General features: G+C 42.8%; 1 protein-coding gene across 2 annotated transcripts in view; it reads left to right on the top strand.

Annotated features, from left to right (window-relative positions):
- The window catches only part of carm1l (coactivator-associated arginine methyltransferase 1, like), a 167,210-nt gene that overhangs the window by 125,872 nt on the left and 29,034 nt on the right, over positions 1-12,304 (top strand). For both annotated transcript variants that reach the window (XM_038804665.1, XM_038804664.1), the window contains exon 7: positions 349-439. In XM_038804665.1, the coding sequence (XP_038660593.1) occupies positions 349-439 (91 nt within the window). The remainder of the gene's footprint in view (positions 1-348; positions 440-12,304) is intronic.

Below are 12,304 nucleotides of genomic sequence, written 5' to 3' on the forward strand. Positions count from 1 at the left end.
AAAATCCTTGAATATAATGAAGGTGAAAAATATTTTATTTCTATTTAGAGCACATATTCATGCTGTGGCACAGTACATTGGAACTCAGTAGTGAGACTACGTTTGGGAACGTTGTTTCCCAGGTGTTTTTTTTTAATGACTACCCTGGAAATGCCAAGCATCCTGCCTATGCCAGAGGAGACACCAGAGAGTCAGACACCCTGACTGCTTTTCTACTGATTAGGCTATAGTGAAAATAGTGATGGCACTCGATATCCCTTAAAATAAGGCACAATTTATATTTATATTCACTATTTCAGCCCTGTTCAAGCTAGTATGTTTACCCCACTGCTGTGTATGTTTTCTTAGGGATGATGTTTCCTACTTTTGGTGATGTTCATCTAGCTCCGTTTTCTGATGAGCAGCTTTACATGGAACACTACACGAGGGCAAATTTCTGGTATGTCCTCACGAAAGATTCTGGCAATGTTTGATGTCACCATCTGTAAACTATTTGAGGACAACTTGTTTTCTAAGGAAACGAGCAGTTTATGACTAAATGCTTAGATCAGCAGAGAGATTTTTTTTTAAAATCTCTCCCACTGAAATGCATTATGTATTGGATCGTGGAAGGTCAGAAATACTTGATAAATGCAGCAATCTAATGAACTTAACATATCTATGCATGGATGTCTGAAAGCTTAGCTTTGGTTGGTGAATTATGTTCAGCTGCCTATTAAAGGGATCCTGTTGAAATGAAAATAGCTTATTGTCACGAATAGGCTTCAATGAAGTTACTGTGAAAAGCCCCTAGTCGCCACATTCCGGCGCCTGTTCGGGGAGGCTGTTATGGGAATCGAACCGTGCTGCTGGCCTGCTTGGTCTGCTTTCAAAGCCAGTGATTTAGCTCTGTGCTAAACAGCCTGTTGCAATGGTAATTAATTCTGGTCACAGTTTTTCCAACATCACAGCACAGAGCAAGTCCACTGTATTTATTTTTTGGAACCTGTATTTAAGAAGTGCAAAATTTATTTGTCTGCTATTTAAACAAGTTCAAAATCCAGTCTTGGAAGTGTTTGCATTTGTCTTGCTCTCTGCTGCCTTATTTGGCACAGCTTTCAATGTAATTTCTTTTCATTCAGAAACTTCTATCTCACAAGTCTCACCTTGCCTGTGTGTCATTTCCTTAGGATGACCAATAAGAGCAGTAACAACTTACAACAACAACTTATATTTATATGCTGATTTCAATGTTACAAAACGTCCTACGGCACTTTACAGGAGCATTCTAAAACAAAATATGACATTGAGCCGCATTAGGACCAAAAGCTTGGTCAAAGAGGTGGATTTTAAGGAATGTCGTAGAGGAGGAACGCGTGTTAGAGAAATTGAGATGTGTATGGAGGTGATTCCAGAGCTTGGGGCCGAGCATCTGAAGGCATGGCCACCGATGGTAGAGCGATTAAAATTGGGGGTGCGCAAGAGGCCAGAAGTAGAGGAACACCGATATCTTGGAGATTGTGGAACTGGGGGAGAGTACAGTGATAGGGAGGGATGAGACCACTGAGGAGTCTGAAAAGACATTGCTCGACCCAAAGTCAAAGGGGACCAAGACTTGGTGTGAGTTAAGAGATGGCAGCAGAGTTTTGGATGAACTCAAGCTTACAAAAGGTAGAATATGGAAGATCAGCAAGTGACGACCAGTAATGAATTGGAATAGTCAGTCAGGAGATAAAAATGGCACGATTGAGGGTTTCACTGGCAAATGAGTTGGGACAAGCAACGTCACAGAGATGGAAATGGCGATATTCATGCTGGCCAAAAGCTCAACGTGATGCTGAATGTAATACAAAGGTTGCGAGCAGTCTGGCTTAATGGCAGTGTTTTGCCAGGGAGAGGAACGGAGTTGGTAGTTAGCAATTGAAATTTGAAGCAGGAGCTGAAAACAATTATTTCAGTCTTCCCAATATTTAACTGGTGGAGGTTTCTGCTCATTCAGCACTGGATATCAGATGAGCAGTCTAATAATTTAGCAACAATGACAAGAGTCCAGAGAGGTGGTGGTAAGGTAGAGCTGGGTGCTGTCAGTACAACTGTTTATGCTAATGCAGTGCTTTCAGATGACATTGACAAGGGATATCATGCATACGCGAAGTCGGAGGTGTTTTGTTCCCTGTGTGGTAGGTAACATGTGCTACTCAATCCTTGGTTAGTAATGAGGTATTCTGAATCCCGAATAAGAAGATTTGAAGTCTTCCAGTAGTAACAAAAGGTTTATTGAATAACTACAACAAAATTTACATGAGTTCATACTTTAACTTTGATACTAGTGATAAGGTTAACAAGATCTAACTATGTTAACTATACGTAACTCCACTGGCCATCTAAACTAGTCTGCTGTTACTTTGATCACCGTGCACCCAAGAGAGAGAGAGAGTCTGAATGTGGCTGCCTTTTATACCCCTGTTGGTTTGGCCCTCTAGTGATCATGTGGTGGTACTGATTACACATTAACCCTTGTGTACATGCACACATAGAGATCACTACAGGAGGGGGCCAAGGATAGATCCTTGGGGACTCCAGATGTAATGGTGCGGGTGCAAGAAGAGAAGCCAATGCAAGTGATTTGCTGACTGCAATTAGATAAGAATGGAACCGTGTCAGAGCCATCCCACCCAGCAAGGCAACAGTGGAGAGGCATTGACAAAGGATCATGTATGTGGTCAATCATGTCAAAGACTGTAGACAGGGCGAGGATGAAAAGTTTACTTTTACAACAGGCCTATAGGTTGTCATTTGTGATTTTGATAAGATTTGTTACATTATTATGGCATTAGTTGAAACCTGATTGGAGGGATTCAAACTTAGAGTAACAGGAAAGATGGGAACAGATTTGGGAGGCATTTACACCTGTAAAATCAGAACAGTTGCCACATGTAGCCCTGATATATTGACAATGACACACACACACACAATATGAAATGTCTTGTGTCTTTGCACGTGGAATGATGACACAAAAGTCCAGTATTCGGGTCAGGCAGTGTAGATAGCCGTAAGATGCAGATGATGAAGGGGATTTAGGTAAGGCAGAGATGGAGGATTGTTAGGTGGCGAGGAAGAATGCAGAAGTGGGGAGCGTGGAGTGGGAGGTGCAAAAGCACAACAGCAGATGATGAAGCAGCATGTGGCAATAGCCAGTGGCACATTTCTTTACTACAGGGGAAGGGAAGAAGAGAGGGAAGAAGGATAAGGGGTGGAGAGGAAAGGGTAGGTAGGTGTGAAAAAAAGACAACATAACATTGGGAAGCTTTGAGTTGCATAGAGCCATGGCTAATCTTCTTATCATTGGAAATTAATGCTGTATCTTTGGAACCCAATTCTGCCATCTTTGGAGTGGGTTGGGGGCTGCTACAATGAGTTGATTTTATGCTCGTAATGGAAAATAATGCAGAGTTGCTTGTGGGTGAGCGATTGGATTGGACCCAAGTTGTTTCTCAGTAGATTGGGGAGAATGTGCTTATTTTTAGTCTGGGAGTATGTATTACTTCAGGAATCGGACCAAATCTGTTCAAAACAGGAAGCAGACTTCAGCTCTGTGGGGAGTGAGAATGAATTCCGTGAAGTGAAAAGCTAAATGAAGGGGGAATGGAAATCTGAATTCTTCTTTCGTGGATGGAAGGTCACTTTTATCTTCCTTGGGAAAGGTTTGGAAGTCAGATTTGTCCTCATTGTGTTGAAAGGTGGTTTAATTCCTATGGCACTTAGACAAGAATTATTTTGTAGATTAATAGCATAGGCCCGCAACTAACCATGTTGTCAAAAACTTTGTAATAAGCAGTCAAATTGTTTAAAACTGTTTCTTGAACTGGTTATATGATGCATGAATATGAAGGAGGGCAAGTGAAATAAGTGTTCCGTCACAGGAAATCAGTTTCCATGTGAGCAAAGCTTTATGGTCTGTGCACATCACAGGTTTCTACAGGAGCAGAAACCTCCAGTATGTGCAAACATTCCAAAAAAGCTTTCTAACTGACTGTTAGTGATATTGCCTACATTAATGCTCAGGTCGATCCTGACAGTATTTCACTGAAGCCTGCATTTCCTGGTAATTTACTGGAATAGAATGGGTTGATCAGAGCACCTTAACTTATCACAATTTGTAAAGTCCCTGAGATCCTGATTTGAATAAAATAACATTTAGGTCTTTAGTGGGCAGAACTTTCAACTTTGGCCAATCTGCTGCCATCAAATGAATTCCCTTCAGAAGCTGAAAGTTCAGTCCTTGTATTGTAGACTAACTCTTTTTGTTCTTTTATCAGAGAACACTAAAACTCTTGATGTCTCTTTCCTATTTGGAATGATTCAATACACATATTTGCATTTGGAGTGATAGTTGTCCACTTGGGATAGATCTTAACTTTGTGTAATGTTATAAAGCATGATTTTATTTTCATTGACTTTTATGAAACACAAATCAAGAGACTGCCCAGACTCTCCCACCTATTTTACACTATCACACAAAGTCATGTTGCACTCCTGTATGTCTTTGTCAGAAGTTGTCTATCACAACTTCATTTTTTTCACAAAATGAAAATTATATCGGTCATACTGGACCTCTCTGCTGTAAAAGAAAAAAAACTAAGCACACAGGCGTAAATCTCAGGATGTGGACACAATGCAAAAGGGAGCCATAGGGAAGTTGTAGAACAGCAATTGTTTCAAAGACATATGGGGCGCGATTCTCCGCAACCACGATGGGTAGGAGAATAGCGGGAGGTCCGCTATCCCCCCCCCCAAATGGCGTGTCCGGTTTTGCGACACGCCGCTCGGAAAAACGGCGGCCCGCGATTCTCCGGCCCGGATGGGCCGGGCGGCCTGCCGTTCCCGACCTGTTCACGACGGCGGCAACCACACCTGGTCGCTGCCGTCGTGAACATGGCGCGCCAGGTAAGTGTGGGGCCTGTGGGGGGCGGATCGGGGATCGAGCACCACGACCGTGCTCGGGAGGGGACGGGCCCACGATCGGTGCCCACCGATCGTCAGGCCGGTGTCTCAAGGGGACGCACTCTTTCCCCTCCACCGCCCCGCAAGATCAAGCCGCCACGTCTTGCGGGGCGGCTGAGGGAAAAGACGGCAACCGCGCATGCGCGGGTTTGAGCTGCCCAACCCGCACATGCGCGGCTGACGTCATTAGGCGCCGCCGCGGCATCATTCGTGGCGCGCCGGGCCTTGAAGCCAGGGACAAGGCCCGGCGGCCGAGTTTCCCGGTACGGCCCTCCTATCCTCCCGGGGAGGGGAGAATAGGGGGTCGGGAGAGGCTTCCGACGCCCGACAGCTACCAAAGTTACACCAGAGAATTCCTGAAGCCATTTCTGGCACGTCATGGGCGGAATTCTCCGTAAGGCCCGACACTGTCGTGAACCTCTCCGGGTTTCATGACAGCGTCGGGCCTTATGGAGTAATCCGCCCATGATGTGCCAGAAACGGCTTCAGGAATTCTCTGGTGTAACTTTGGTAGCTGTGTAAACAGGGCTACCAACAGTCTCCTACTAACGTTATGACAACCAATTGGGAGAACCCGCCAATAAATTTCCGAAGCCTGTTTAAAACAAAATATCGGCTGGAACACACCTAGCAGGAAACACTTAGTATCCACACCAATTAATCTTATACAGTACCTTTGCAAATATATTCTTGAAGTTAAGCCTATACTTAGGTTTCCCGCAGTGAATGGATGAAACTAGTGTTTTGTGTGTGAGTTCAGAATATACATAAGTTTTTTTTTAATTTCCACTTGCCTTTAATACTTTATGTTAAGCATTGAATTGTTAACAGAGGACGCAGTGCTATGCAGGTTACCATTGCACTGAAAATGTTTCTGTTAAGCATGTGTTATGGACCAGGGTTTAGAGAACCCCAAAGTGTATCGTGGAGTTCATCTGACCCACGACTTTTACTAGATTGTGGTATGGGGAGCACATGGTCCACTCTACAGGTGTGGTACAGCAGAAATAGAAAAGTATTTTTTAAAGCAAAACAATGTTTATTCTATGAACTCAAGTTAACCTTTTTAAAAAACAGTGAATATCTTGGCAACCATCAATTCAAATACAACCCCCAAAGAATACAGCACGAAGTAATCCTTAAACTTTCCTTCTAACATCCATAACATATTTTTTTTTAAACCTTTTAACAGAAGCACATCAGGTTTAAATTCACTATTGAGAACAATTATCACTCTGAATTCACCAAATGATCAAGAGGTAGAATTTAGATTGCAGAGAGATCAAAATTACACCTTATTTGGCTGGCTTCAGCTCCAATACTAAAACAAAACCAAAAAACACAGACACACCCAAGCTTTTCTCAAAGCAAAACTAAAAAGCAGAGCCAGAGCTCAGCTCCACCACACTTTCACATCACTGCAGTAACTTGAGCAGAGAAGCATTTCTTAAAGTGACATTCTCATGACACATGAAGCAACTGGTGAAGTTGCATTATTAAACTGTATTTAGTTGGTAGTTTGTAGACTGCTGCAGCAAACATTTTTTAGTTTTTCCATTGATACTGCCGATAACAGCTTCTGAGGAGTTGGAAGAAGGCAGCAATTTAGCTGAAATTTTTACCTAAATATGTTTTAAAACTGTATTAATAGTGTCAAGAGAGAAGTAGAAAAGGACATATGAACAAGAAGTAAAATGTAACATGTTAAGAATATAAAGGTAATTTTAAGGAATTCCTGTTTGTACCGGTAAACATTGGAAATAAGATATAGTTTTAAGTGGGTTAAATGTAATGTTTTTTCACCTGGAAGGGTAAAACCTGTAGTTAGATTCATGCTGGACAAAGGTGTTTGTATGTGTAGGAGTTGGTTAAGATCCAACTGTTTCTATTGTGCTTCAAGAGGGCTGCGGTGTGAAGAATAAATAGTAGGAGCGAGGGTGTTGCTTAGCAACGGGAGGCCACCTTCCTTTGTTCTTAGTTTTAACTGGAAGCCAGAGCAGTTGGAGACAGGATCTCTGAGAGTGACCGTCTTTCAACTCTGCCAGAAGAATGACTGGACAGGATGGGTGCTGCAAAGAGGCAAACTTCCTAAAGCACAAGTTACAGGCCAGATAATTGGGATAGAAAGACTGTAAGAAATCTGGAGTCAAGTGAACAGAGTTCAAGGTATTGAAAAGAAAAATTAATGGAATAGTTTTTTTAAAAGTGTTCTGAGTTAAAGAGACAATCACAGTAACTAGATTTAAAGTGGGACAGCAGAATTCAGAGGAAGATGAAACATCTGATGGCATTTTAATACAATCTGGTAATCAAAAATTAAAGCAACTGTAAGCAGTTTACACGGCAGTCAAGACAAAGAAATCCTAATGGGGTTGGTGCAATCCTGGTCTAGATTAATGTTAAAAGTGGAATGGAATGTTTGCTTACAAGTATCATTTGTAAAACCTGGACTGGAGGGAAAGTATTATTATGAGTGAAGAATTTGAGAGTGGCATTCGGAAACTCTCATGAGACAATCATCTGGGGATTCTGAGGAGAAAACCACAGACATTAATTTGGGCTTAGTGTGGTAGTGTACTTGACCACAATCATCTTGTGTGCTTAAAAATTATTTTTTTGTGTTATTGAGGCCATTGCAGATCTACTTTGCAATCCATGTCAATCTATAATTCCAAGTAAATGTGTTCAGCTAAGGGGTAAATAAGGAGTATTGTATAATAATACATTTCATGTTTATCAACTCTTTTCCTGTTGTTAAAAGTAGTTAGGGCAGCATGGTGGTGCAGTGGTTAGCACTGCTGCCTCACGGCGCTAAGGACCCGGGTTTGATGCCAGTCCCGGTCACTGTCAGCACATTCTCCCTCTGTCTTCGTGGGTCTCACCCCTACAACCTAAAAGGATGTGCAGGGTAGGTGAATTGGCCACACGAAATTGTCCCTTAATTGGAAAAAAAATAATTGGGCACTCAAAATTTTTTTTGAAAAAGTAGTTAGCAGTTCTGTGACTCCATCCCTCCATGTTTTTTTTCAAATTACAGTTACAGCCTTTGAGCCAGGGTCCCATTCTGGGATCCCATTGGGATCTTCCCATCCAGTTATAACATCAACTGGATCGTAACAAAAAAATGAGGGCTCTTGCAGGATTTCAAAATGTGGAGAAAGACTTATTTCATGCTGGTTAATAGTAATTTCTTGGGAATTTTGAATTGTGGAAAGCAAGTTACTGAATGCTGAATAGTAAAACCTGTTCTGGGATTTATTGTTAAATAGTGGGATTTGTGAATCCTTCAGAAATGTGAGGTACTGAGGTTCTGGACAAGGAACTGGAATTACTGTGAGGTATATTGTCCAGGTTAGAATCTAAAATGGCATTGGAAATTGCTTAGACTTGCCTAAAAATTGAAGATGTAACTTTGGTAGTTTACAGAAAGTAACCAAGGGTCAGTTAACTGTATTGGCAGATCAATTGGAATTGGGCAGGGGTAAGGAAACTGAGATTATTGAAAGAATAGCAAAACATTTAAAATTGCAAGGATCATCTGATAGACCAAGTTCACCAAAGAGTAAGGCAATTGAATTAGCTAAAATTCAATTACAAAGAGAAATAGAAATAAAGGCCTTCTCCGCATCTATTGTGACGACAGACAACTTCTGGCACCTCGTTGTTGTCCCCCCTCCCCCGACGGTATCATTATCACATTCAATAGCCTTCTGATATTGCTGGAGTGCTGCCTGCCCTTTACAAAGCCCGTTTGCTCCGTTGCCACCACTTGTGGCACACGTCCCTCCATCCTTCCCACCATCAACTTGGCCAGCACCTTCTTGTCAGTATTCAAGAGCGAAGCGAAATGGGCCTATGTGACCCATGCTTTCCCTTTCTCAGGAGTAATGTAATCAACGCCTGCGTTAATGTCTCTGGCAGCTGTCATTTCTCCAATGCTTCATGAAGGCCTTTAATCGTGTGGAGTGGAGGTATTTATTTTAAATTATGGGTAAGTTTAGGTTTGGACCAAAGTTCGCTGCGTGGGTGCGCTTGTTATATACAGCTCCGGTGGCAAGTGTAGTCCCGAATGGAATGGGCTCACAAAGTTTTGGGTTGCACAGGGGTGCGAGACGGGTGCCCATTGTTGCCATTGCTACTTGCGCTAGTGATTGAACCCTTGGCGATGGCCCTTAGGGGCATCAGCGGAGTGGCGAGGGATTGTGAGGGGGAGTAGAGAACACAGGGTATCGATAAATGCTGATGACTTGTTGTTTGTGTCGGACCTGCTGGAGAGTATGGATAGGATCGTGGGAATACTGGAAAGGATTGGGGCCTTCTCGGGGTATAAGTTGAATGTTGGGAAGAGCGAGGTATTTCCAGTGAATGCGGTGGGGCTGAGGTGCTGCCATTTGAAGTGGCTAGGGAAGTGTTTAGATATTTGGGGATCCAGGTGACGAGGGAATGGGCTGTGAAGTATAAGTGGAATTTGATAATGTTAATGGAGGAGATTAAAGGAGACTTCAAGAGATGAGACACACTGTTTGTGATGCTGGCAGGGAGTGTGCAGGTCGTAAAAATGAATGTACTACCAAGGTTCCTGATTGTTTTCCAGGACCTCCCGATTTTTCTCCCGAAGGCTTTCTTTCAGAAATTGGAGACTGTGATTTCAGAGTTTGTTTGGGCGGGGAAGGTGCCGAGGGTAAAGAGAGCCCTACCACAGAGGCAGAGGCAGAAATGGGGGTTGGCACTCCTGAGGCACCTTCATTATTATTGGGAGAAGGCGAGGCAATGGAAGGGGGGGGTGCAGAGTGGGTTAGGATGGAGGAGGAGTCCTGGCAGGGGGTCCAACCTGAGAGCCATGATGACGGCCTCTCTGCCGTTTACTCTGGGGAAATACGCAGAGCCCAGTGGTACAATCGATGGTTAAGATTGGAACCAACTGAGGCGTCACTTTAAGTTGGAGGGAATGTCGGTGTTGATGCCACTGTGCGGGAACCATAGGTTTAAGCCTGGGGAGAGAGTTGGGATGTATGGAAAGTGGAGGGGAATAGGGCTGGAGAAGGTGTATGGGAAGTGGAGGAGAGTAGGTCTGGAGAAGGTGAGGGACTTGCATCTGGAAGGGCAGTTCAGGGTTTAGATGAGTTGCAGGAGAGGTTTGAGTTGCCAAGGGGGAGCGAATTTAGGTACATTCAGGTGTGGGACTTCGCAAGAAAGGATTGGAGGGCATTTCCCGGGTTGCTGGGATACACACTGCTGGAACAATTGCTGCTCCCAAATGAGTCCAGAAAGGGCAGGATTAGAGATATGTATTGGTGGTTTGGGGTGCAAGGGGGGGCCACAAGTGACGAGGATTAGATGTAAATGGGAGGAGGAGCTGAGGACGAAAAAGATTGGTGTCTGTGGTGTGAGGCTACGCTTGGGTAAATGGCACCTCCTCCTGAGTGCTGATGAGCCTGATCCAGTTTAAGATTGTGCACAGAGTGCACATGATACGGGCAAGAGTGAGCGGGTTCTTTTGTGGGGTGGCCGATGTCTGTGAGAAGTGCAGGCAAGGGCCTGTGAACTTTACACACATGTTCTGGTGATGTGAGAAGCTGACAAGGTACTGGGAAACAGTGTTTGGGACATTGTCCAAAATTGTAGGGGTAGAGGTCAGGCCGGACCCAATGGTGGAGATCCTTGGGGTACCGGAAATGCGGGAGCTGGTGGAGGGAAGAGGAGCTGATATTGTGGCTTCCGCCTCTCTAATTGTCCAGCAGAGGATCTTGTTAAATTGGAGATCGGATATGCCTGCGGGGGTTGCGGCCTGGCTAGGGGACCTGTATGACTTTCTACGATTGGAAAAGATCACGTTTGAGTTGAGGGGGTCAGAGGAGGGATTTGAGGCATGGTGAGGGTTGTTTATGACAATGTTTGAGGATTTGTTCATCGTGGGGGAGGGGGAGGGTCGGAGGTAAAATGGGGAATATTGTACAAACTGTTGAATGCATTGCTGTATATGTTACTGTTCTTGTTTATACATGTTTATAATGAATACATTTTTTTTAAAGAAATAGAAATGAATAAATTTGAAATGCAGGAAAAAGAGACCTTTTCAAGGGGAATTGGAAATGGAGAAGTTAGCAATGGCAGAAAGAGAAAATGAGAAACAGAATTTCAATTAAAGCAGAGACACCAGAGCAGTTTGAGGAAGGAGGTAGTTGTAGAACCCAGTGGGAGATGTTTAAATTTATACAAGCTCTTAGACAAGCAAGATTTGAGGAAAAGGATGTGGAGGTATTCTTTATTTCTTTTGAAAAGGTAGCTAAACAGAGGAAATGGCCACAATAAATTTGGACATTTTAAAAATTAGACAGGTAGGTAGAACTCGTGAGGTGTATGCATCATTGTCAGAAGAAGTATCTGTAGATTATGATGTAGTAAAGAAAGCTATCCTTCATGTATATGAGTTGGTTCCTGACGTGTAGAGGCAGAAATTTCAAAATGCAAGAAAACAGCCTGAATTTGAGAGTGTGAAGCAAAGTAGTTTTGACCGTTGAGGTTCACCAAGGTTTAACTGAAAAACAACCTTTGCTAGGTTTGCTATGAAGCACTTAGAGAGATTAGTGCCACAATTCAAAAGTTGTTCTTGCGAATTAAAACTCATTGTGGAATACTGATACAGTTGAGCAAAGAACTGATCCATGTAATACTACTGATGTATCAAAGTTATGGACAATAAGAAAAGAACTGAAGTACATGGAAAATTGGAATGTACGAATTGTCAACCAGAAGTGCTGAAATTGAAAAGTGATCTTTCTGCGTCAATGACCAGAGACGCTCATTTAAAAATGCTTGTTGGTGACACTACATAAGACGCAGTAGTTGAAAGTGAACAGTTTGTCAGAGACCATTCAAATTCTACTGAGAACTGGACTGAGATAGTTCACAAATTGTGCAAAAATGTTGAAGAATTAAAACGAACTATGAAACTTCAGGGAGATGAAGTGATTGATATGGCTCAAACTGAATTGAAAATGACTCATTTGAAATAGGATTAGGAGAAACAACAAGATTACAAAAAGTTTAAAGAACAAACAAAGCAAGGGTATGATACTATTTTGAATGAACATAAGAAGCATCTCAACAACATTCCTGGAAAAGCTAAAAGAGATTTTGACAAGAAGAAAAAAGATGTTAATGAACAGAAATAATATTTTGACTGTTAAATCGAAACACAAATTTACCACATGCAAATTTGGAAAGTGGGCTTGAGAATAGAACTGTGCCGACAAGTGAGGAAAAGGACAATTGGACTGTAGACTGAAATGAAACATTTTTTTCGGAGTTGAAAACTGGA

Source organism: Scyliorhinus canicula, chromosome 8, assembly GCF_902713615.1.
Source record: "Scyliorhinus canicula chromosome 8, sScyCan1.1, whole genome shotgun sequence".
In the NCBI taxonomy this organism is placed as follows: domain Eukaryota; kingdom Metazoa; phylum Chordata; class Chondrichthyes; order Carcharhiniformes; family Scyliorhinidae; genus Scyliorhinus; species Scyliorhinus canicula.